Genomic DNA, 27999 nt, shown 5'->3' on the forward strand with positions numbered 1-27999 from the left:
TACTCTTTTATTAATCTTTATTAAAATACTGCTGTACACACAAATATTGCAAAAATGTGACAAACACAAGAAGGGCATAAAACGTACTGGGATGGTGAAGGAGGATGTCATGTATGAGTGCATGTGTATGTGTCTGGAGTGCGTTCGACTGAAAATTGGGTACATGATATGAGATTTCCTGTAAAGTAAGTGTGTGTGTTTGTGTGTTTGAAAGCGGGATACGGGCTTGGCACCATGTTCACCAAGTAGATTACTGATCGGTTAAAAAAAATACATTATTGAATTTACAGCATCCTCTACCTGCTGTATCCTGCAACCTCTCGGTCCAGTGTGGCACACCCAAATCTGTGCTGCAAGTCCCGTCTGTTCCTTGACTCACAGATTGGGCAGTCACCAATGACAGGTCAGACACATTCAGTCATTGGCATATTCCTGTCAGGGATCATCCTGAGCGAATTCCAAACTCTTGTCCGGATGTTGTCACATAATTCGTAGATCAAATCATAGCTAAACAAAAAACAAAACCAAGAGAAACCAATACAATCCCAACTCGCCCAACCGCTCTGCTGGGATTGGTCCACAGAGATTACACCAGTGTGGTGAGAAACATCCCATCATGCATCTCTGTACAACAACTTTGTGAGGAATGGGAATGACAGTAACAACACAAAGGAGCTCTATGAGACTCACTATAGCCAAACCAATACTACCGTGGAGAGCGGGAAAATGAGAACAAATGTGGGAAAAGAATGACGAAATGGACAGAAAGTTGTGATGCTCTACAACAGAGACGTCAGAAAAGGACATTCCACAATGAGACAGAACTGGTTTCCCTTGCTAGCGTGGTCCAGTTCTTTGGTTCCTATCACAAGGAAAAAAGAAACAAAAAAAGACAACAAAAATTCATCCCCTCAAAATCCGATTCCAAAAAGCATCCATAAAACAAAAAAAGGATGCTGCAAAATTCTGAGATAAACAACAATTTTACACAGCAAGAGGAGAGAGCACCCCTTTGTCAGCGCCAGCAAATGACGTGAATCAGTAACGTCCCCACCTGCCTCCAAATTGGCCGACTTTTAAAGGAGTCATTACATCAGAGAAGGAGTGGCGGCACGTTACTAATGCCACACATTCATAAGTGGTCAGTCTCATTAATTTGCCCAACCCAGTGGTTTGTCCCAACAAAATCGAAGACCTTGCACACACAACCAGTGGTCTGTCCCAATTTGTAGTACCTCATAAGACGGCGAGGATATGATGTGAGAAAACGGTGCTCTGTTTTTCACCCAATTCATGTGTGAGGCCTCGGCCTTCAATGCACCCTGTGGGACACGCACGCACAATCGCTTAAAAAAACAACTTAAAATGTTTAGTGCATCCTCCAAAGAAAAAAATAAAAAATTTGAAATAAAAGCAGGAAGTAAAGACTCATTTTTTTTGGACATTGTTCCCAAGTCTAAAAAAAAAAATCATCAACTCAGCTCTCAGTTCAGTTCATAATTCTGCAGCTGTTGTTATGAAGAAAAAAAAAGCTTTAGAAAACAACTTTCTCTGGACAGAACAGTGTATCTGACTGGAGGTGAGCAACCAGCTGGCTCCGCCCTGGTCGTGAGATCATCATTCTGCACCTATGATTCCAGGCTGTAGTGCAATGTGCTCTGTTTCAGGCAGTTCCAGCCCACTCCTGTGGGGATGGCTGGGTGTTACAGGGGGCCGTTAGTGGCGGCCAGCAGTTCCTGGAAGGTGCTCTCAAAGCAACGCTTCAGGTCTGAGTAAGTCACCACAAGCACGCTCTTCTCATCCCGTGACACCAGACTGATCTTCTCCGGTACTCCAGCATCCAACTGAAAAAAGACACAAAATGTAGTTAGAGAGTAGTGAATTCATTAAACTAGCACAGCTGAAGTAAATTTTCCCATAAAATGCCACAATTATGGGTCAATGACGAAGTGTCCATCCATGGTGAAGAATAATATTTTACTCTAGTTTAAAGGGGTGACCTTTCCCTTGAGCTTTTGATAAATAAAAGGTCATGGTAATATAAGAATATCCTGTAAGTTTCAGAGCTGAAAACATCCTTGTTAGTGAAAGAAAAGCTTTTTATAGACACCAGGCCAAAAAAATGATTGTGCGCTTCATCTATACGTCATCGAGTGGCGAAACACAGCCTCTACAGAATAATAAGCACGTCTAATGGGTCCTGCACACTGTGCGATTTTTCAAAATCCTTTGCGAATGTCCCTTGTCAGACTGTACGAACATGATCCCCGATGTAAGCCATGTCACACTGTAAGATCTCAGCTGGCATTAATGTCAGACTGCACGATAGTGAAGGCGCTAAAAACGGACGCGCACAAGAAAACTCATCCGGAGCTTTATCATCAATGAATGAGGCGTTGGGTGACTGTGAGCTGCATTACACGCGGGACTGAAATTCTTGCTACAAATACATTTCTAGCTCTCGTTTTGATCATAGTTTGTCTTGAAAAAACGAGATATTTGACTGTTGTCGTAGGAAAAGTCACACTACAGGATTGTGTGCCAAATCTTCTCACACTGCCAGAATTTCGTCTGAGGTAAAATTTGATCGCAGCGCTCATTAATCGGCTGCCGGTGAACATGTCAAACTAACGACCAAAGACATCAGATTTTAGCCTAGGATCTGAGGAATCTTTTAATGATTTCCTAAATTTGTCTCAGACGGCCAAATCGTGGCCAAAATCGCACAGTGTGCACCCGGCTTAATTCAGTAGCCCCACCCACTGACTCATGGAGCGGTTTAGATTGCTAGCCATCAGCAATAAACATGCCGAAGAAGATAGCAAGATATTGTGCTATTCCTGGTTGAGGAAAAACACTTCATAAGCTTCCTTCGGATCCTAATAATAGGAATGTGCAATACCGTATTTCCTCAAATAAAGACCAGGGCCTTTATTTACCTAAACTGTAGATGGGAACCGGCTTTTATTTGAAGCAGGCTTTTATTAGGGGCAGGCCTGTATTTCTAATTCCATCTGTTTGAAAAAATAATTGCTTTAAATAAACCGTTTTAAATTAATAGCGAATAAAAGCAATAGCGTTCCAGTCAGGGATAAAAATTAGCACGGGTAAACGGGTAAATTCGCTTCACCTACCGGCCACCGTGGTGGGTAAATCAAAATAGCAGTTTGACCTCTTTGTAAACTTTGTTCAATGCATGCGAGTGCTGCCGTATGTTTCGAATATGACTAGTCGTTTTTGCCGTCATTACCCGGATGTAGAGCCAGATGCAGCAAATGAGAACTTGCGCGTGCTTTAGGAAGATCTGTGTGCACTCATCTGAAAACACGCACACGCCTCACAGCAAACAAATATTGAGTTCTCTTTCAAGTCTTGCTCTTAAACGGACAAACTCGCACAAAAAGTAAGTCAACATGTTCATCTTGATAAGTATCCAAGCAGACAAAGTCTGTATATGATATGCCTTAAGTGAAGAGTATACAGTCAAGAAAGATGACGCATCCGTGTATTAGGTCTTAAAGGGGCAGTAGCCTTTACTGCTCTGTTTAATGTCAAACAAAAGATAAGCACATCACTCACTGCTCTTGATTGAATAGCTTTTGTAAGTTTAATAAGGATTAATATTTAATTTAAACAGTTAAATATGCAGTCATTTTACATTTGATTACTTTATTCAATTTCTGTACCTTTCTGCAGGCCAGTAGGCCTGTACATTATTATTTAATGTACACGAGTGAGGTCAAGTTAGACATTTTAGTTTGAATTTTAACTGTGCATTGTTACAATGTGCCAAATAAACATTTGCATAATTTGTAATTGATTTATTATTTGAAAATTTAATATTAATTTATTTAATTGCAATGCCTTGATTTTTATTAGTTACAGTCATAGCATTAGCCATAAATGCAATGGTACTAATAATTGGCATAATTTCTTTTGGCATTTTGTTTTTTTTTTCTTTCAATTTTTTGGTTATTTTGCGTTTATCTCTTTATATAAATATTTTTAGACTTAAACTATGATTTTGTTATTTTACTAACCCAACTAATCACTCAGTGCTCTCTAAATAGCACTTGCACGTGAGGGAAAAACCTTCCTTCCATTAAGAAGAGTTGTGTACTTTTAAGCACTTTTTAATTGAATATATTTCTTTACATAAAAATTATTTTCTACTTTAAAAAATATATATAATATCTTTATTATTCTAACCCAAATATTGACTCTGCACTTTCTATAGCCTAACGTTGCACGTGAGAGAAAAAAAGCTTCCTTCCACTTGAGTTGTGTACTTTTAAGAACTTTATATTTTTTAAGTATTAGAAAAATTATGTCAAGCGACATGGGTTATTAAAATAAAATTTCGTTATTTTTCTGACCCAACTAATTATCATCTCTGCTTCCAAAAGGCTGCATGCACTTTTCTCTGAGATATTTTGATTTCACATATTGTTTTTTAAACAGTCTTTGGTGTAGCTTTGGTCATATGATCACTTTACAATAGTTCATCAACATAGTTTATTTTGAAGTCTATTCTGTTTTCTTGTACAAAATAAAATAGTTTAAGTTAAATGCAGAGTAAGACTTAAGCTATTAAAAAAGACGAGAGGTGAAGATCAATATTCGTGTAGCCTGCCTGACACGGTATTTTCACAGACGTCGGATCTCTCACAAACTACAGTAGCCTATTTAAAATGGCATAAATGCATCAGTGCATAAGAGCAATCCCTGCAAAGTTTTTAGGTTAACTATAGAAGAGACTATTATAGGATTAGTGTGTGTGTTGCACTCGCAACAATGGGACGCGTGGCATCAGGATGGTTGCGTGATGTCGGTCAGCCTTCATGGCACAACCCTACTGTACATTACGATGAACTTGAATACTCATTAAATAAAAGGCATTTAGAAGATTAAACACACATTTCCCCCCGGCCTTTATTTGTTCGTGCTGACTACGCCCCAGGCCACTATCAGAGGCCCAGTGTTTAATTGACTACACGCTTTTATTTGAGGAATTACAGTAATTGATTTATTTTTAATGAAGTTCCAGCTCACATGGAGAAGACATGTATGCGTGTTCCCTTCATTTCACCTCAGAATCATTTGTAAACATGTCTCAGGTCGAGCTGGATTTGCAACGTATTGAGATTAAAACAACGATGTGCCTTCAATATAGGATCCGACAGGAATGATGCAACACACTTACGTGACTAAAATGTCTTTTTTATACGTAATAGTAGTCCCGGGGGTACGCGGTTTCCAGATGGGCTACCAAAACGAAAGCCCACCGGCAGGCCGGTGAATCTCAAATAGTTAAATAATATTCCTTTCTTGATCTGGACACGCCCCCATGTGTGTGTGTTAACGCTTATATCCACCGATCGCGCAGGCCAAGTAATATTTCAATCAATCAGGGGTGGATGAGAAATATATCATTATGTTTGTTTGATAAAGACGTTTATGAGCCCTGTGGTTGAGAGAATCATTCCAATTGTTGCTATCAAAACAACCCCTCCCTCATGTGAACTAAACCGACAGGGGCATAGATATGACAGGAGCTGAAACTCATTAAATATGCAAATCTTATCCAATCCTAGCCGTGGGCGTTTACTTCCAAGTTTCCAGTGCGTCACGCCAATCAATACCCAGCATTCAGAAGAAAGCCTCAAAACCAGTGTAGAAAATAGTCTAATACTTGTTAGTTATGACGTTGTTGAATGTAAAAACCACACTAATGTCATTAATTGACCTCAGTAAAAAAAAGCCATTTCATGACACCTTTAAAATGTGCCAAGTTCTTAGAAATGTACTTGCTACATACATGTTGCATTTGAAGGGGGGAAAAAAACTACAATTTAGAGCAACGTTTAATTTTAATGTCTCAATGATTGCTGATCATGAACTATTCATTCATAAATATTATTTGAATCACACCACATTTTACAATCTGAAATAAACTTCCCTTGTCATATAAAGGTCAAATGATCTTTATATACATCATAATTTCAGAGACTTAATAACCACTTGTTTTTCCCCTGCATGTTGATTGTACCACATAACTTCAAAAATGTATATGCAGTTGCTACATGTTTATATTAGAAATAAGTTGCTTTATTATCAAGAACTTTAACATTCAGTCATTATATTGCATTTTAAAATGTAACTATCAATAAATTGATAAATTATCAATATTCCAATACACAAGCTTACCTTATTGAGACAGGACACAATGTGGCTGAGGTCGATCCAGGGCGTGCCCGTCTCAGTGACCTGGTGGAACAGGTGATCTCTGAAGAGCTTCAGCAGGTAACGGTCACCAGTCTCAGACCATGTTGGGTCCTTCTGGAATCTACAAGAAATAAAAATCAATGTGGAAACGTCTTCTAAAAGGTTGCCATTTTGGAAAGATTTCAAGTGAACTCCTTTTAGCTGAAATAAAACACTTACTCTGGTCTTTCGTTGATCGTTCCCAGTTTTGCCAAAAGGCGGAACAATCGGCCATTTTGAACCTCCTGCAAAATAAATATGGAACATTTTTTAATATAATTGTTTTGTTATTTTGGGTTTGTGCAAGTGAGACTTCACAGAATATGAGAAGGGAAGTTAAAGAGGAAACCAGGTCATATTTAAACCCATTTCTGAGTCACATTTACTCACACACCAAATGCTGCACAGCACCAAAAAATGCAAAACAGACCCACGACACAGCAATGTTAAAAAAACTAAAGTTGTTAAAAATGCAAATGCATGTTTGTAGCAGGGTGGTGCAGAAAATGTCTTCATACATCTGATATGAGGAAAGCAGAAGAAATAATGGTCCAAAACATTTTCAGCAATCACACCACCATCTCTGGTATAATAACCTCAGCACACACTAGATCAGAGGTGGGGAACGTTGATCCAGAAGGGTCACTCTCTTGCAGAGTTTAGCACCAACCCTAATCAAACACACCTGAAGCTAATCAAGGTCTTCAGGATTACTAAAGCCTAGTTCAGACTGCACGATTTTCAAACTCGTCGGGTCACTGCTCTTTTCACACTGCATGACTATCTGGGGATCATTCAGTCACCGCTGTGTTCACACTGCACGATGGTTTGACGACAGAGCAACACCATTTCACACTGCATGACTGAACAAGAGGAAGAATCACCGACGACAATCTCTCTCTCCGGTGCGCAAACTACGTTTCCCAAACACACGTGCAATGTGACAGGTAAACAACGCGAGACCACACGTGCGTCAGACCGGTGTTCTCGCGCGAGACTTGGAATTGTTATTAAAAATGATAAACTGCACAAAGTTTGCTTTAAATTGTATGTGCGCTGATTTGTGGAGAAAAAGAAAAAAGATTATGGCCGGAGAAATTGTTGGAGAGACAGAGGGAGCCAGGATTGTCTTCTGCAAATACAGTTTGAGGTAAATCAACAATTTTGTAATGTGCTGCTGCTGGATGTGCAAATCTTTGGCCTTTGTTTCTGTTTGATAGAATTGTAAATATATCTATTAAAATACTGAAATTCTGCTCTATAATTCTCCCTGAACCTCCTGCTGCCCTGTATCTCACTCTCTCATTGGCTGTCGGTATAAATTTTAGTCAGAACGCTGTTCACACAGCAGGAGTTTCAATCGCCGACAGGTCCAGATATTTAGCATGCCAAATATTTCACCAGCGTTGGCGACTCGTCGGCGATTCTCTCTGATCGCGTCTTTGATTATTCACACTGCGTGATTGTCACTCGCGTGCACGAGCACCAATTTGCATGTGATCTTGGGCATTTGTCAGCGATTTCACAAAACCTGTCGGCGACTCAAAATCGGGGGAAAAATTGGGCAGTGTGAAGTAGGCTTAAGGCTGCGTGTGAAACCTGTAAAATGCTGCCTTTGGAGGACACATTTGAAGCCAGGAAGGCATTTCTGATGTAATTTATAGCGAGAAATGACTAAAGTAGTAACTAAATATTTGTTTAGTTCTCACCAAAGGTCTCTATTTTGCTGCTCGATCATTAAACTGTTACACTTCCTTAGAAGTCTGTCCAAAATTGTTTTGTGAGGTGCCTTCGTGCACAAAAGGCAACGAGTCAGCTACCTAGGTTTTCGGACGCAGCCTACAGGTAAGTGAGAGTTTTTTGGGGGTTTGGAGCTAAACTCTGCAAGAGTGGCCCATCTGGACCAAGGTTCCCCACCCCTGCACTAGATAATGCCATGCTAGGTAAACTAGATAGCACGATCGGTTTCTTTTTCGTTTCCTGCACTGCTATTTAACCTACAGCCTAGCTGTGAGAGTGAGACAAGATAAAGAATGAGACAATGCAGTAGAAAAGCCAAAAACTAGAGAAAAGCGAGAAAAAGAGTCTTCACTTTTGCCGAATAGGTAGGAAAACTTCAACACCCATAATTCACTGGGCAGGGCTCCCAGTCTGCTAAATGCTTGACCAGAGTCAAACAGTACCATGCTTTTTTTTCACAAACTTTTAAAAATCACAATGGTTTTGACTTCCCAGATGCAAGAATTCAAAAAGTCAACGTTTAGCGGGATTTAAATACTTTCAGTTTCAAGTGCAGGATCCAGCTCATTACAGAAGGGCTAAAGGAGAGAACACAGCGATGTAAAGTCTGAAAAACCTCCATGTGTGAAGTCAACAATGCATCATGGCAAACCATGAAGCAAACCGCCGTCACGTACAAGTAAGAAACTTGTTGCCATACCATAGTGTTCCATTTTTACCACTACGCTGCTTAAACAGTAGACAAAGTATGATACAATTTTGAGTGCTAAATCTACTCTTACAATAACCATTTTTTTAATAATCTTCTGTCGATCTGACTGTGCGGAAATACAAAAATGTGGAAGTACAATCTGTAAATTTCACGAAAGCACTGAAGCTGACAAATAAACTAATTTTTCGGTCCATGAAACATCGAGGAGTAAACATTGTTCACATTTACTACTAATAGCGGCAAAGTTACACTTTAACAATTCTTTTGGGCTTCTACTTTTAACTTTTTTTTGATGAATCACACAAAGTCAGTTATTGGTTTGAATCAATCGGTGCATCCCAATTTGCATACTATGCATTCTGAATAGTATTCAAAAATAGAATTTAGTATCTTAAATCGTAGTATGTTGAAATGAGTAGCACAAGATACCTGTATGGTCTACCATTTCCGGTTAGAATTTGAACTGCAGATCCGTGCACACACTCTAACGGCTAATATAATAACGGCTTTAATGGACAGCAACAGAGCTGTCCATTAAAGATGAAGTAGTAGTATGTCCAAAAGCTTGCAACACACTCAATTACATAGGTAAGTCAATTAAATTTCTGATCTGAAATGTGCAATAAAATGTGACTTTTTCATAAATGACTAATTAAAACAACTATAAGTTAAAATATTAACCCTTTCATGCATAAATTATGACAACCATGTTCAGAATTGTTTTCCTATGCGTTTCTCTTTTTTTAAAGAGATTTTCAGTTGTCCACTTAAGTGGACAATGTTTTTGTTTTGTAACTGAAGATATACTGTATTATCATCATAAATCACCACCTCAGGAATACTAATTGTAATTAACAAATCAATAAATAAAATATAAAAACATGACGTCTATAAAATATATATATATAAGAAATTCTTCTATAGCTTCAGTTATTGCAAACACAATTGGTTTTGTTTCTTGAACGTACATACAACTTGATTGTTGCGCATCTTTGGATTGAATCACGTCCTCATGTTCAGATATCAGAGACCTCTACACTCATGCTGAATATTCTAATGACAAAAATACATTTATTTACAGCAAAAAAAAAGTTAATGTAGATGAGTATTTTGAACAACAACAGGAATTTTCACAGTAATATTATAAATAGTAGCTGAAATATAGCTAGAGATGCATAATTCAATTTAGTGGACAGATGATTTATCAGAATTTCCTCTCAATCTAAAAATCAATGAAATCAACTAGGAATATTTAACAATTATAAGACTCCTTTAGATGTTACAACATTTTTTTTTACCTGCAAGTCTCCTAGGATAGAAGGAATGGATGGATATTCCAGAGCAACTTTCTGGCTGTCGGCCATCTTGGTTTGGAAAAGGAAAAAAAAGTGCACATACAACATCTTGCCACTGGGTGGCAGTGTATAGAATGATGCACTAGTATCCACTTTACTTGTGCAACTATGCCATCAAAACCCTTCATACGCAAGAAATGGCTTTTTGAATGGCTGTCCACTGTAGTGACCTCTACGCATGAAAGGGTTAAACAGCGACATTCAGTTGGAAACACTGGTGTATAAGAAATAGGAACTACAAATATGAGTACCTTGGCCAAGTCTTCCTCAATGACATCATTCCTCATCTGCGAGGCATCGAGTTGAGTGTAAAATCGTGCTCCAATCATGGGCATAATATCATTGACGCTGCGCAGACGGCTCTGTTCTGAGAGTAGGTACCTGAACATTGAAACATGACCAAAAAAAAGAATTGTCCATTAGTATGAATGTGGGGCCACAAGTGTGAATGAACTGCATGCACATGAATCAATCTTAATAGGCCACACACAGAACCATAAACTGCCATACGCGTCACAATACAACCACTTTGAGATAATTTAGGCAATGTGTAAGAGAAAGAGAGAGGCTCACAGAATGAGGTTCTTGAGGTCAGATGAGTAGTTGATTGACACCAGCTCCATGGCCTTCTGCAGATTCTCTCTTTGAATGCCAGCTAGAGAGTTACAAGCCAAGGCCAACACCACCTTCCCCAGGGAGATAAGATCTGCTTGCTGATGAACACAAAGAGAAACAGCGACTGATTAAACTAACAGTTTACACCTAGAGTGTAAAACGACAAGCACACAGAACAAACTATTTTCTTACTCCATAATGAAAATGGAGCTTTGCATTTATCATCTTAGCAAAAACTCTCTTCATTTTGAGTTATTTTTTTCCCAAAATAAGAATTACTTTTGCTTGTCTAGTAAATACTTCTTGTTTTAAGAATGTTTAGATGTTTGGACTAGAAACAAGACAAAAATACTAAGTAAGAAAAGCATTTTTTGCAGTGAACCTTTTAGGGGTTCCAACTACATAGCGCCGATAGAACCTTTTAAGGTTCTATATAGAACCTTTACTTCTAAGAGTGTAGGTCAAGTAATGCATAATGAGCATAACACACTATGGTTATGTTCAGATTGTCAGTCCATATCCAAATTTTCCAAATATCCTACTGAAATCCGATCAAATTTAGCTAGTCTGACTGGCAAACAAATACCATGAAAGGCAATTTTTACAAATCCGTTTCGAGGTACATTCATATGTGGTTTGAAATCCTATTCAAACTGACCGCTCTGATCAGATTTTGCGTGGTATGTGAGGCTCTCATGCCACGCAAAAAATAGATGTTGTTATAGGAAACTGCAGAAACAAGGTTGTTGCTGGACAAGCAGAACAATAGGCTATTGAGAAGGAGGAGTTACGTCACAATATTTTCGCTCCTTCTTGCATTTCGGGAAGGCGACGCCACATTGGGAGGATACGCTATCCATTGCCATAGTTATTTCTACAGAGGAAGAGAGCAGCTTGAGATTTGTTTGCATTTTTGAAATACAGCGCAGTTTCTTGGTGAGCAATTGAGAAGGGGGAAGTGAAAGGAAAGACGATATATCGGTAGAGACTAAAATAACACCACCAAACACCGCCAATCTCTGCGCCCAAGTAGCAGTGCTTCGCCTGTGCTTTCCCATAATATATGTCCCAAGTCAATATCTGCCTAGGAAATCGTGTAGTCTTAATCTGCATTAGTATTTGTACTCGTTGTGAATATGCAGGCCACAAGCAGTAATTAGGTGGGATGTATTGGATCACCTTTACTCTAAACATACAAGCTGGCAACATAGGATTCCATTTATTATGCTAAGCTAAGCTAGCGGCAACCCTGCCAAACTAAAACAATAAATGCACTGAGACAAAAATGCATTTGCCCACATATCTAAACGTAGAAAAGAAGTTGAATAAGCCCCATTTCTAAAAACGGTGGAGTGTTCCTTTAAGTCATTAGAAGTCATAAGATGACCTGTTACACAACAAAAGTACATGCATTCCATTCCATGCTACATTTCTAATTTCCCTTTGTCTGCAGCAATTGCCCATCTGCTTGCCATTCATTCAGCCTAATCACACCTGACCTGCATGTCTAAAGCTCACTTAAGCCCCTTTCACACTGCGATTCCGGCAAATACACGGATAATGCGACCCGGCATTTGTTCCCGGGTCGCTAGATTTGGTCCATTCACACAGCCAGCGAAATACCGTAATATGTGCGCTCACACACAACGCTTAACGGTCCCGGGTCGAGTTGACACGTGACATCCTGATGTGACGTGTAATGGCGAGCGATCTCAGCTTCAGCGCGGATAGTAAGGAGCTCCGTGGTCTCGACTTGTGTCCAGTTTGTACACATATCTGCTTGTTTAATTTTAGTTTCTTTTGTATACGAACACTCTCTGTGTTTAAAACACGACGAGCTCTTCTGGCACTGCAGGGTTGTATTATTGAAAAAACAAGCTCTAGGAGTCGCACGATAACTACGTACACGTTGCGGCATATGTTACGGCTTTTGTTCACACAGCGCTCGTCCCGGGTCGAATACCGCAATATTAATAGGTCCCCGACCCGGGTCGAATTCGGTAATCAATCCCGGGACGTGGTTGCTTTCACACAGAAGGCGACCCGGCAATGTTCCGGGAATATTGCGGGTCCGACGTGCAGTGTGAAAGGGGCTTTAATCTGACAGTAGGCGGAAATAATTTCAGTTTTACAATGAACATATTCAAAAAAGATTTTTTGCATTAGAACTGTAAAAAAACATGAATACAAGTGGAGTGTACCTTACTTTGACAACTATGACTTTACTTTGGTAAGTGTGTTTGTAAGTTATGCACCCAGCCACAGCAGAATTGTTCACAAGCTTCGAATGACAAAGCTTCTGAACGTTGACACTATAAAACAGGTAACTGAAGACGTCAGGGTGTGAGAGGTGGTAGCATCATTCTGTAGCTGGCAGGTCGTACAGGTTGATGTCAAGCAGTTTCTCTAAATAACGCTGTTTGGCGGTGTTATTTAGTCTCTCCTGATATAGCGCCTTTCCTTTCAATCCCCCCTTCTCAATTTCTCCCTAAGAAACCGTGCCATATTGCAAAAATGTTAAATCTTAAACTTCTCTCTCTGCCTCACTGTCGAAATAACCATTTAAATAACAATTATTTTTGTCATATGTATTATAATAATTGACAGAAACTATAATTTCAGCCGCTCTGCGCAGCTCGAACATAGGAGCTCAGCTCAGCTTCGCGGCTGAGACACAAATTGACTATTAACTTAAAGCTTTTACCTCAAAGGCACGTCCGCTTTAATAAAACAGAAATATTTATTAAACAAGCCAGATCAAGAGCAGAAACGAAATAAAGTACATAACTGAAAAATAAAGCATAGGCTCAAAACCAATATAAATAGTGGGCACAGCACATAATGCATTAGGTTCCAAATAAAAAATTAAATATTCAGTTACAAAACGAAGCAGTTACAAAACAATTATTACACAAAAAAAAATGAAATATGGCAATTGTGATATGTTCATATGGCCTACTCAAAACAGACGGGGCAACTTAACATGATATATGGTTGGTGTCGAGCTGTGATATGCAAACTGTTGCTTGCAAAATCTGCATTCAACTTTTTTCATTTTCAAATTTCATTTTCTATTTTGTTTTAAATGCTGCCACACTGCCAATGTACAGTAGCCAGAACGTATCGACTAATAATCGAACAAATTGACTGGGACATTACAGCCCTACAATGTGGACATCAATAATTTTAGATGAGATTCCAATTGGATACACAAATAATCAAATTTGGACTGACAGTGTCTATGTATGGGTGTAAAAGAGATCTTCAGTACCTGGTACTGGGGCATCAGCGCCAGGTGGTTGGTCTGACTATTGTCAAAAGTTAAGACATCAAACATTCCTACACAGTTGACCCGTAACCTATGAAGAAACAATAGACATTTAGAAGAGTTTGTATTTGCATGCTTTTTTTGCACAAAAGCTGCTCAGAGAAGCAGATTAACAGGTAGTGTGTTTAAAAAAAAAAAAAAAAAAAGGAAGAGCAAAAACAATCTAAAAGTTAACTTCCCCATTTACTATTTATGGCTATAAAATAGGGGCCCCCAAAAATACTGACCGATCTGTGGTTTGACTGACCATTTCAAAAGTCTTCAAGAAGATTCTACAAAGCTGTGCTTTATCTTCAACTTCATTTATCTTAAGTTCATTAACCAGTTATTGTTTGCCCGATTAGGTCAGTAGTTTTTTGACTGGCCCAACTAAAGAAAATGCAAACATATAATAACAGTAAATCCTTTAGCCATTTGCTTAAAGCTGCCAAACATTGCAGATTTTAACTAATTTTAAACACATTCAAATGATGCCCAGCAGTTACAAGAATGCAGTTCTAGATTAATTGAGTAGTATGTGAGCTGTACCGTGTCTTTCCAGTGATCAGGATCTTGCTAGGGTCCATGACCCTGCAGGCCAGCCCAGCTGTGTGAATGGTGCGCAGTGCCGAGCTCAGCTGGACAATGTAGGCCCAAATCAGAGACTCGGGTAACAAGCCCGCATGTTGCCGTGGTGGAGGGAGCTCATGCTGCCCTAATCAAAAAATAAATTAAAATATAAAATTAAAATTATTTTAATTAATTATAAAAAGTGCAACGCAAAATCAGATTTCTTTTTTCAAGTAACGCAAGTAATGCATTCATTTTTAAATTACAACAAAATATCCAAGTTACTTTTTCAAATAAGTAACTTAAAGCAGCACTAGGTAACTTTTCAACCTTCATAATATATTTTTTAAGACTCTTGTGATGATAAATCGACTTACAATAGGTTGAATGACACGTCTGCCATAGCCTGATGGGGTCTGTATCGTTTTTAATCGTACTTTTAAACTTCGGGTTTCGGGTAGTAACCCGAGAAAAAGAAAAGAACTACAAAATTCGACTGCTTTACGGCATATACGTCACTTCCACCAACACACACACTTCCTTACATTCGGACGTGCGAGCCCAACTTTGTTCATCGGATAATATAGTCATGTCCGAAGCAGCAGAGACAAATAAGAAAGAAAAGGTTTTGTTGGAGGAAAGCAATAAGAGGAAATGAAAAAATGATGGGATTAAAAGCAGGACGAGAATCAGCATGTGACCAGCGTTTGCTCGTCGGCGTGAGCTGAAGGAGGCACGCCCGACCGATGCTGTCATGCTTGTTACGGTGAGCTACCACTCAAACATTGAACTGAAGTATCATATAGATTCTGTAAAACGGTAACCAATAGACTACTATAATGACGCTGGCTTGTAAACGTGAGTATCGTGATTATTTGGCGTTTGAAAAAAACAAAACCCATGAAATTATATTCATATGACATGCTGAAACATATGCCACTGACTGTAACGTTACCTGGGATGAAGACATTTCACACGCGACGCCAGAAGAACTCCTCTTGCAGTTTTCAGGGGAACTGTTATTGCTGCACCGACCCGCGGGACGCTTTTATTAAGTTATTTGGCCCGCACCGCACCACTGTATATATTTTTACAACACGCCGCGCACCTGCGACCATTAAATAGACATACGGGGTCCGCGGGTTATGAGACGACCCGCGCATCACTAGCTCAGGGCTATCAGGGTTGTCATGTCAACAAATGCACGCGCGATGGCATCCCCTGTTGTAGGATTACAGAGCTTACGACAGTAGTTGAGGACATTATTTTTTCCAAACTGTAGGGGGACCCCGAGAGCAAAAGTAGCCAAGTGGGGCTTTAAGTTACTTTTTATTTCCCATTTATTGACTGACAAAGTGTGGAGAGAAATCAGGTGTAACTGCAGAGGCATTGTGCGCACTGTGTAAACTTGAGGGTTATTGTTAGTTCTAGATTAAATGTGAACAAGCATTGACATCGCTTACACAAAAAACGATGTTTAACACAAATATACTTTATGTATTTAACCTCACTTTATTAACCAATGTCTTTGCACCTACTGAGCAAAAACAACTTCCAGATAAACACCACATTTGCAATTCATTTTTTTGTTTTTGTTGCTAAAATAAGAGTGTTCTTCTCCTGCAATCCAGAATGTCAGCACAGCAACAAAAATTTTTTTTGCTGCGTCCTCTACTGTACAAGTATGAAAACAAACAAGCAAGCCCAGCCATGGGGAGAAAAAGTTACGCAGAAATAACGTAATGCATTACTGTCCGTATAAGGTAACATAATTAGTTACTTTTTAGGGAGTAACAAGATATTGTAACACATTACCTTTAAAAAAACATTCCCCAATACTGATTACAAACATGCAATTTAAAATTAACATTGGAACAACTAACACATTACATTAATGTTAAAGACTGTGATTGTATGGTAGCAGCTGACAAATAAACATGGTCAATAAAACTTTATATAGCGGCAATTTTTAGATAAAAGTTTTATATCAATGTATATGCATACGGGTATATTTTTAGATGTTGTGGCTGGTTAACCCATCCTGATAATACACACGTTTTATTGATTGAGGCTACACTGTATGCATATGCACTGCAGCTGTTTATAGCTCAACATCATCCCTGGGTTTTGCTTCCTCTGTCAGTCTTGAGCTTACAGGTACTGAACCTACCTGATGCAGGATCGGTTTCAACCACTCCTTCCTCTTTCCTCGCTACATGTTCACAAAGACACAACTGCCACCAGACATTTGACATACTCTGCAAATAACGGCTGTATCCTCTCTCTCTCTCTCTCACTAACACACACGCACACAAACAAGAAAACACTCACCCCACTTTCTTTTTGTGAAGTAAGAATCCGCTGCCGGATCATTGAAGTGCCTGCTGAACATGGTCTCTGCCCCCGCATGGAAGTCGTAGGAGAACACCAGTGCTGTGGAGGGCAGATGTGATCATATATGAAAAGTCAATGACAAGTGTCTACATATATGAAAAGTCAATGACAAGTGTCTACATATATGAAAAGTCAATGACAAGTGTCTACACATGGTCTCATGACAATTTTTTAATATTTAAAATATTTTACCAAGTATTACTATAAATAAACATGTATGCACTAATAAACAAATAAACATTTCTGTTAAAATATGTTTCCTAAGAAATGTGTCAAACTACCAATGATGTCGTTCTTTATGGGGACAGACATTGACCTTCCGCTCCCACCCACCACAAATCTAAATTCATTTTAATTCATAAATTAAAAACAAGCCTCACAGCAGAGGTGTAAGCAATACAGCATATGAGTGAATTGCATTTATGTTTTTTTTTTTATTAAAAAATAAGCATCACTTCATCTGCCCAAAATGAAATGCATCATGGCAAAACCAAAAGCTTTGTTGCACAATAGTTTGGAAATGCACATGCCCAATCATTTAAAAAGCAAACTTATTCATACAGTGGTCTCCAAATGCTTTGGTGGTGAAGACCTCTCGGAGGGTCACAGTATTGGAGTGCTGAATCTTCTTCCACATGTCTACCAGCATCATACACTTGGTGTTGACCAGTCTGAAGCCTGTGAATGCATAAAAGTAATTTCCAAAGTTACACGTGAGTACTAAAACAAACAAAAATTAAGTGTGCTATGACTGCTTTCTTTAGCACTGCTTTGTGCATCACTGCTTTCTTTATTGTTTTGGTTCTCCAATTGTTTTCGATATATTACGTCTAGGTACTTTCACAACCATGAGCACTTTAAAACATACTTAACTTAAAATTGTTTCATTTTTATGCCAGCGCAAATTCACTAACTGTACATAGAAACGATTAATGCCTCACCGTGTATCCTCCTGAGGCAGTAAGGCAGGTCATCTTTACTGTTGACTGCCTTGTAACAGGAAGTGATGTAACTGAAGTTGCTGGTTTTCTGAAGACGGTTGGGTGGGGGAAGGGGTTCCAGGGGAAAGAGACTGTGGTAACTGTCTACCTCAGATGGCACTCCTAAAGGGGAGATGGAACAGCTTCAAACATACTACACACCTGTTCCAACACACTTGATACAATAAAAACACTGTTCATACTGTTCAAATATACTGCAAAACGATTTTATGTGAATATGGGTATTGATATGGATTAGAGGGTGACACGGGAGTGGATTTTCAAACCTCTCCCATCCCAATCCCATGAAAAATGACTACCGTTCCTTCCCACTCCCATGTTGTGTTTTTTTGGCCGGAATCTGTCAGTTACAGTAAAACGTTCAATACTGATCACAGCGTGCCTATGCCCAGTTGAATAAAAACTATCACGACCAAAACGTTGTTTTTGTTTAAGATGGCTTTCAGTTCAATATAATAATGATGCACAAACATTAAATTCCACGTAAATCATCTATGCAAACACAGGCACGCACACACGTGCTCGCAGTAAATGTCTTGCAGCTTATGCCGTTTTCATGTCTTCTTTTTGGTAACTTTAGACTGCCCTAAAATGTCAGTGAGCACAACTGAGGTATCATTTTTCGACAGTAGTCGTTGCAGCGTAGCTTTCATGTCTGACTCAATTTTGATGATGATTCTCACGGCAAAAAAAGAGCATGGGGAAGCCTCCTTTCTCTTATATTATTGGTGGTTGGCATTGGCCACCAAGTGTTACGGATGTGGAGCACGTAATTCATTTAACCAGCCACACCAAAGCAAACAGGAGAGCATGAAGAGACAGAGCAACACTAGAATTAGTTAACTTAACAGTATATAGTATTTGTATAGATGGATTCCCTAACCCGCCCACTTCCAGTAAAAAACTTCTGCTCCCAAGGAAGTTCCCAAAAAAATGTCAGCCTCTAATATGGATGACACATAGATGGATATTAGAGGATGGATACCCGACCCGAGCCCGATGGGAACCGACGGGCCAGGCTAGATTCGGACAGATATTTATAAATGATGTTTGAGTCGGGCTCGGTCACGTCAGCGCGAATAGAATAAGGCATTGAAAATTTAAAATAGCTTATAACGTAGGTAGCCAATGGGCCTTTTTAAAGCTGCAGTAGGTAGAATATGAGACAGATAATCGTTTAAAAAATTTTTTTTTAAAAAAAATCAAGCTCCTCTGGCTCCTAGTGATCCAATTGCCATTTGCAGAAATACACCGCTCCCGGTAAGAAACAACCAATCAGAGCCATGAGGAGTGTCTAAGCAGTGTCAAAAGCCTGTGTGCGCGCTGATCACAACCCACTCTCATGCACAGCCCATACAGGCATGCTTGCTCTAGTAGTTAGTGACAAAAATGAGGACAAAATAATATGTGGATACCGGGAGCTGTACGATACATTGTCATACTTTATAGGCCAGCAACACACTGCAAGCTCTGCGAGTGCAACTTGACTGTGTGGCGTGTCCGTTTTTATTTCGGCTCCCATGTTAACAGGTTAGAGCTTGCACACTGACTGCGTGACGCAAGTAGGCGCGGCTCAAGAAAATGCGTGCATGCTATAAATAGAAACAACGCTTATTTTTCATGCTACACGCAAGCATGTTTGAACCGTTTCCAGGCAACAGAGAATAGGAAAAGATGTTTATATGTCATTTTGACATGGATACATAGTAATAAATTACATTTTTGATGTTTGAAAGTCTCTAAGGCCGGAACATACTGCAAGCGTGGTGCTTCTGTTGTGTGCGCGTGGCGTTTTCTTTGCACACCAGGAGCGTGTCTGTTGCTGTGGGTGTGAAGTCCTCATCGGAGCCCATTGACTCTGAGAAAACTCTTGCCGCATAACATACAGATAAAATGTCACGCACTGTGCAAAAGCAACAATTGAAAACTGCTAATTCACTGGCTTCTCATGTTGCTGAAATAATGCACTTGCAAACCTTATTTAGCATTACATATCAATAGAATAATTACTTGCATACTGTAGCGTTAGTTACCGTTATATTATCTTACTAGCTATGTATTACTTATAATAGTGCAACGTCATATAGTGACATTACATGTATTGCAAAAAACGTAATGTTTTGAGGACCAAGTTTGTAGTCCCAGTATGGCAATGCCATAGCCAATGTAAATCATATTGTTGATGTTTCATCCGTACCAGTGAATGTGCCATAACTGCTTTTTTACTAGCCTGCGCATTCACGGCAAACTCCGTTGTGATGGGGGAGGAGCTGTGGAGGGAAGGCTGTAGCGCAGCAGAGAGCAAGGGGGAGTGACCTGTGAGTTATGCCAAGTCAACGTTTTCTAAAAACTCCCTACTGCAGCTTTAACTTGATGTTTGTTTTTGCGATTAAAATAAACTATTTCCCTTTCCTGTGTGCAGAAATTTGCATGCGTGCATATTGCTCGCGGTACTGTTGACATTCCAGCAAGCAGCAGTGAGCGCAACTTCAGCGCTGCAGGCAGGACTGTGGAGCAGAGGAGGACCGCCTTGAAGCCATCCACAGTTGATGCAAACCTTAACCTTCTGAATAAAACCTGGATTAACCTAAACTTTTATGGATAGATTATGTAAATAGATCCCATGTTGCAGTTTAATAGCATACAGTTTGAGAAAAATAGTAAAAGCTGCATTTGTGTTATGTTAATGTTTTGTTATGTTAGCTTTGGCCATTTTTGGTAGACCTTTGTTCATTTAATTTCAATTGGGGCCTGCGTTAACATGTGCTTCATTGCCACGTGTACGGGCTGATCTGTAAACATTTCAGAATGCCTTCCTACGGTTGCTTAATAAAACCAGGCTTTTCACACAAACAAACGTAAATGTGTTATTAGTATGATAATTATTTTATTTTATTTTAACTGTGTCGGGCTCGGACATAAATTTCTTAATGCCTGCCAGGCTCGGGTCGGGTTCGGTTACTGATCTGTCGGACGCGGACCGGGCTCGTACAGAAAAATGTGGCCTGATCCATACTCTAGTGGGTAACCATGTAGATCTTTTTCAGAACAATCTAAATTAAGTCCGACAGACAAAGGATGTGGTTTAATTCTCAGAAAGCAGATGAATCCAGATGCACTGACCACAAAACAGACGTAACTGAACAGTTGCCACATTGTCCATTAAAACAAAAACATTGTTAACATATCATGCAAACACAAGACAAACCACATCCTTACCAGTATTCTCAGACTGATCTATCTGTGCCATCGTTATCAAATGCCTGTTAATCAGCTCCTACAAAAAAGACGAACAGAAGTCTTACAATAAATAAATGACAAATGACAACAAATAACCAATTCTAGATAACACTGTCTAACATGAGGGCAGATTACCTGTCGGAGTTCGTCAGCCATAAAGAAGGATGGCGCGTTGGCTTTTGGCTGCATGTATGCCACATGAGGTGCCGTTTGTGGATACATGTGATATGTAGGGAACACCTAAAAAGGAAAACCACACAGTGGATATTTTAGGTAAAGCAGGTAAAGACAATAATAGTGCACAGCAAATTTCGATTGAACTGAAACATACCATTCCAGCCAAGGGAGCAGGGGTGTTATCAGTATAGAAGTAGGTTGTGCCGCCTACAGTCTCCTTTTGAATTATATGGGCTCCACCTCCCTGGTCAGATGCAGTGGTGGGCACCATGTAATTGGCTGGGTTGGGGTTGGGGTTGGGGTTGGGTGTATGGCTGCGCCGCCGTGGGGCTGGGGAGGTGTGAGGGGTGATTTTGGGGGAGTGGAGAGGCGATGACCCAGCAGAGAGGGACATACCTGTTCAAGAAACCACACATTAAAGCCTAATTAAAAACAGATTCACAAAAAGGAGACCACAACATAACCTAAAAGATCACACACATTAAAAGACTGGCTAGAAATATGAAGCATAGGATAAGGCATGAGTGCAACAAGACAAAAAGAAAACAAAGAAGAAGAAAAAAAATGTCAGAGCACCGGGTGGTACTTTTTGGTTGAGTCACTGACCAGGTGCAAGAGCAGCCGCCGTGGAGCTGCTCAGGCTAGGATGAGGGAAGATGGGGGAGGTGAATGCTGGCACGGTTGTCTGAGACATGGAGGCCATTCGTGGGGCCCCTTTAGGGACGAACTCACTGGCTGTGGGGTTAGGAGCCTACAAAAAAAAAAAAAGATATAAAAACAACTGTAATGGTTTCACTTCAACAACTTTTTCTCCCAAGTTAAGGATGTACAAAGCAAAAAAATTGCTAAATCAACTAATATCTTAAGGAAGCCCTGTACAATTATTCCAATCAGACTTATTGGAATAATTGTACTAACCAGGGGTCAGGTTATTTATTTATTTATTTATTTTTAATTGAGACTGCAATAAAAAAACTGGTTAATTAAAATTAAATAGATTAAAATACAAATAATTAATAAAAAATAAAACAATTTAAATACATATATATTCAACGGTCCAGAACTATAGTAAAAAAAAGTGTCATGTAACAATAGAAATAATATTTTTCAAATAATACATTTACACACTAATAATTTTTTCCCCCCCATAATATTAACTGGGTCGTTATACATAAAAAGAATACATAAAATTTCAGGATTGTAATATTGGGAAACAAAAAGATTGAAGTCTTAAGTTTTTTTTTTTTTACATAAGCTGTGTTCTTGAATTCAAAAACAATCAGATGGATGGGAAGATGTGTTTTACCTTGACATGTCATCATAAAATACAACGCCAGACACAAACTGATGTCTATTTAAAATGTATGTGGCTGTAGCATGACTGATGCTGAGGAAATTAAATACAGAACTTATTGGTTTTCCTCTGCAAACTCTCTAAAAGCGAAAACACATAATCCTGTGAGTATAGTTATGTCCTTCTGTTAATTGTTTTCAGGTACTAATTAACATGTCAGTTGTTGGATGACTAGTCTGACCTAAAATGTAAGTGGCATGACAAAATTGTATTTCCTTATGCCTTCTCAAAAGATACAGGTAATTCTCACATAAACAAAATACCCAGTCACAATATTAACAGCATAACTAACATATCAAAAACTCACTTTTCTCCTTTGTGATATGCTCAAAGCACCAAAATCACTGAAGAGAGATGATGTTGGGGAATTTACTGGATCTAAAAAGTAGAGTGAATGCATAAAAATAGGTTTTTAAATCTTACCACAAAAACTTTATTGCCAAAACAAAAAATTCTAACAATTTTATTTCACCATGTGTGCTGTGGCTGAAGCTCTTGGCATCGTTCAGCAGACTTGGAGAACTGCTACTGCTGGTCATCCTCTGAAAACAAGACACCATCAACATGTGAAGTGTATGGTATGAATCTCCACTGTGTGCTCATTTTGGCAGACCCAGTTGCTAGTAACAACTTTTTGTTTCACTATTGGTTTAAGTTACCTGCATCATTGAATATTTGGACTCTGCTGGGCCTCCAAACCCATTAACCCCAATAAAGGTGCTGCTAAAGTATGAGTTGGTCAGACTGGCATCATTTAGAGCACCTCCCTCCATCCCAGGAACTGGAAAAAAACACAACATCTTACTCTAAATCCTATATAAGCATTTTCCTAACTAAATAAATTAAATAATTCAAATATAATATAAATATATATATTTTCACAATAGTGTTAAATAAATGTCCGCTAATATGTGTGTGTGTGTGTGTATGTATATTATATTATATTATATTATATTATATATATATATATATATATATATATATACACACACACACACACACACACATTAGCGGACATTTATTTAACACTATTGTGAAAATGCACTCAGACTCAAGCAAATCATATAAACTGTCATTAAAACACTGGAAAACCAGATGCTTGCTATTAGTTTATAAAGATATTTAAATCTTGCCTGTGAACAATGGCAGGCTCCTTCCTATGGCAAGCCATTTAACATTTATTTATTAAAACTAGGGCTGCCCTCTAATAGTTGACAAAAAGAGGCTTGGTCGACTAAATTTTAGTTAGTTGCAGGAAAAAAAAACTCCACTGGAATTCAAGTCAAATAGTAACATATCGTTAACATCGCTGTCCCATGTGGTAATATGTCAAATAATATGGTAAAACACCTGCCAGAAAATTCAAAGTAACTTTTGTTATTTTACTCAAGCAAAATTGGAAAGGAGAACTTAAACCGTACTAAATTCCTACAGTAATAGTTTTTAGGATATCTGTACTTTTACTAGGGCTGCACGTTTTCAAGTTTTTCATTAACCGTTAACCGAGGCCCTTAGCAGTTAATACTCGGTTAACCATAGTGTGCGTCAGGGTTATTTTTAGTTTATTAATTTGACGACCACCATCTCCGTAGTGAGTTCAATGCCTATAGAGAGAAATGCACATCATGGATTACACAATCAGAGAGTAGCCTATTTCTTTTCGTTTTAAATTGTTAAAAGACATTTCAAGTTTCTTAAGATCTATTTCATGTCTGCGAGGCGTACGCTGAGTTTCGTTAAATTAGGATGAGATGCGCTCCAGTTCACGAGCAATGCGAGTGGCCGCCTGCACGATTAGAGCATGTAACGTTAGTAAAATAAGCAGCCGAGAATGATTCACACAGACTCAGCGGCTGATGAGCCTCTCCCGGCAGAGAGTTCAAGCATTTGTGGACTCGTCCCTTCAGCTCTGGCCATCTTGCTTTCAGTCCGCGATCAGCTTTTTTGTTTTCTTCATTACAGTTAAAGTAACGTCTGCTTTTCTCTAGTCATTCACAAGTTTCTCACTTCAAACGTTCTTTCTTCTGATCCGTTATGCACAGTGCGCGCGGCTCGCGCTCTGCTTCTGCCCTAATGCGACTTTTAGTCCATGTTATTTTCCTCTTCATGACGCATATTTTGACTGATGCGACTCATACTCCGGAGCAACTTATAGCCTGAAAAATGCGGTAAGCACTGCATTGCAATACTTGCATTTCGCCCCGTCACTCTCATTTTTAAAGTGCTCCCACGCTTTCTTTGCCCGCTTAGAAAGCTGGTCATGACTTCTTCTTGTGGATACTACCCTAACCCTATGGATACTACAAATGTCTGGGAGCGCTCTGGCGGTCTATAGGGGTGCAAACATATATTACAACTAAATTCAAGGCACGTCATTGACGCCACTTAACCGAGCAAAATGTTTCACTCGGTTACGCAATTTTTAACGGTCAATCGGTCAATCGGTTAACCATGGACACCCCTAACTTTTACTTAGGTATACTTGATTTGTGAACTTCATCCACCACTCCAATGCGTGAATCACGCGTTCAAAACGCTCAATTCGCGTGATCCTTGCCGCACCATTCGCGCCTATTCGCGTCTTGGCATTGACTTAACATGTAAATCACTCGCGCGAATCGTGTCATTTGCGTGCGGTGTGAACACAGTATCAGGGCCCACAACCATTGGGAAAATATTTACAAACTTTTAAATAACAGTTTAAAAAGTAAAAACTTTTTTAATAAAAAGTAATCAGTTCTAATGTTATTTTGGAATTAATAACCCAGCAAACACACAACATTGGCACAACGTACTCAACCTTCTAACAACGTTGACACAACATGGCCAAAAGGTTGCTATAACTACGTTGTGTAGTGAAGGTTTTTACAGTGTTGTCACAAAGTTGACATTGAACCACCGTCCAGGGCAATTGCTTAAAGTGTGCCAAGGTATCTGGACAACCACTGGGCGACCTGTACTCGTCATCACTGTCCTGAAGCGTGAATATCAGCCTTTTAAATTTCAACTGACAGTTGAACCGTCTTATTCTTCAACGAGTAGACTACCGTTAATAACTTGATATGCGCATACGTGAGTAGGCTATTGCTTTTAATTTACCTTAGCTGATACGCAAATATTCAAACAAGCTACAATTTCCGTGTCTAAGTGACATTCATTTGTTCTTTATTTTACAAACTACAATTTTTTTTTATTATATAAAATAAATAGACAAATCATGTTATGGAGTTGCGATTTTGTGTATTACAGTACTGTACGTACCATCATAACGCTATTTCTTTTAACGTTACCTGATTTACTCAGATCCTTACCGTTAAGAAAAGTGTTCAACATCTCATACCTGCTGGTTTCTGGACTTGCATTTCTCCTTAGGATTTGTTGATATTTCCTGGACATCATTCCGGTTACCGAACTCATCACCCGGCTTTCAAATACGATTTTCTGCCATCTACAAAACCCGGTTTTGTTCTTAAATGTTCTGACCTATCTTTGCTTTTTTTGTGTGTTTGATATATTATACTTAAACAAAATATTTGTTTATTCTATTTTATTTATTTTTACAAAATGTATCTGTATGAATGATCGCTTACCACATGCTGTTATAATAAAGTTGAATTAGTTGAATAAACTTGTGTCATTTTTACTCTTCAAAAGTGTGTTGCAGGTGTTGATTATAATTAATTTACGTTTAGGCACATAAATAATAGGATAAACAATAGGCATATAAAAAGTATAATGTCTGAAATTAAAAATGAACCACTATGGGGAATTGGGAATATAGCATTAAAAAAATAAGTTGTCAGAATGTCATCTTGAAGTTGCTGAATGTTGCGCAACAACGTTGCTACAGCCCTGTTGCGTTTTACAATTCTACGTTGTTACAATGTTGTGAGCACGTCGACGTGCGACGTTGCCATAGTAGAAATGCAACGTGCCACAGACGTTGCCACAACTTAAACGTGTTTGCTGGGAAATTGACAAACATCTACATTTTTTGGAGGAAATAAAATCTGTGTGTTCAGTTGTGTTGTGTAGATGCCCATTTTCTCCATATTATGATTTTCCCTCTAATACTTTCAGTTCTGTGATTGGTGGTCCAACTAAATTGCAGAGGACCAAGAAATAGCAAGTCAATGACAGACTAATTTCAAAGGACCAAATCATATTTAAAATTGATTGAGATGACAAAAAAATGACACCTAGTAGTGTCTAATAATGACTATTTACAGGTGAAACTAATAAAAAAACACAGTTTAAACTAGATTACTCGATAAAGAAATACTAGGAATAAACGTTAAAATGGCTTGCCATACTTTTCAATTATCAAAAACTAGACTATTATGCATTTTGTAGAACATTTTGTTAGCAGCAGAAACCACACAGAACATTAACTAAAAGCGTTTGCATTGGTTATTCAAGTATTTTCTCCGTTCGTTTAAAAGTGCTTGCGAGCTGTGGAGTAACAAGTTGATTTCCCGTGTTGTTTTGGTGGCGAGGGGAAGGCCGCGCTTAATCCACGACCTCGATTTAGACAAAAGCCGCCATGTAGTAACAACAACAGAGAACAGTATACAGTAGGCCTCAGTACAAACTTACTGGACAACAGCTGTCCGTCCAGAGCTGTTCCCGCGGGACCCAGAGAATCGTTCTTTTTGGAAACGTTCGCAGGAGCGCCGCTGACCGCGCTACCTCCAAGCACGAATCCCGCTGCTGACACTGCTCCACCGGCTAGAGATAAAGAGACGGGGCTTCCTCCTCCTCCTCCAGCACCTGTACCACCACCGTGCAGAGAAAGGCTCGCCATAGACGGGTCCTCGTGCAGAAACTGGCATTCATCTCCGTAAAAACAAGTCTTGTCTTTCGCATAATAACGACAGAATTTCACTTTCACACCCGGTATTCCGACACCCCCGAGCGGAGCAGCTAAAGCTGGGAGTCCACTGTTCATGGCACCGCTGCTGCTGCTGCTCCCGCCGGAAGAGACTTGCACATAGAGTGATGTTTAGCAGCAGTATATTCTAAAACACTTGAAAAACAACGAGCACCTTACTGAACGTTTAGCAATAAAATCAGCCTCCTCATCGAGCCAGATCACTAGTCAGCAAAAGCCACACTTTTGTTGCCATGCACTGATACTCGTTGTCGGGGTCCATAGCTGGCCTACTAGCCCATCAGCCTGGCGTTTGGCTGAGATCATGCTGTTGTTGTTGTCTTCTGTCTACACTTGTTCAGCTAAGCGCTAATAGCTCTGCTGTGCATGCTGGGTACGA

At 39.2% G+C, this 27999-nt stretch overlaps 1 protein-coding gene across 1 annotated transcript; it reads right to left on the reverse strand.

Annotated features, from left to right (window-relative positions):
* Positions 1–27954, reverse strand: pan3 (poly(A) specific ribonuclease subunit PAN3). Its single transcript, XM_067434417.1, has 18 exons — positions 27326–27954; positions 23389–23510; positions 23202–23271; positions 23037–23107; positions 21982–22126; positions 21530–21771; positions 21334–21438; positions 21178–21235; positions 17899–18060; positions 17519–17635; positions 16895–16996; positions 14543–14708; positions 13958–14045; positions 10645–10784; positions 10323–10452; positions 6445–6509; positions 6208–6346; positions 1–1844 (listed from the first exon to the last, which is right to left on the reverse strand). The coding sequence occupies exons 1-18, from the start codon at positions 27675–27677 to the stop codon at positions 1704–1706; spliced, it is 2415 nt and encodes an 804-aa protein (XP_067290518.1). The 5' UTR covers positions 27678–27954; the 3' UTR covers positions 1–1703.
* Positions 27955–27999: the final 45 nt, after the last annotated feature.

The sequence above is a fragment of the Pseudorasbora parva genome, chromosome 24, assembly GCF_024679245.1.
Source record: "Pseudorasbora parva isolate DD20220531a chromosome 24, ASM2467924v1, whole genome shotgun sequence".
NCBI classification, from domain to species: domain Eukaryota; kingdom Metazoa; phylum Chordata; class Actinopteri; order Cypriniformes; family Gobionidae; genus Pseudorasbora; species Pseudorasbora parva.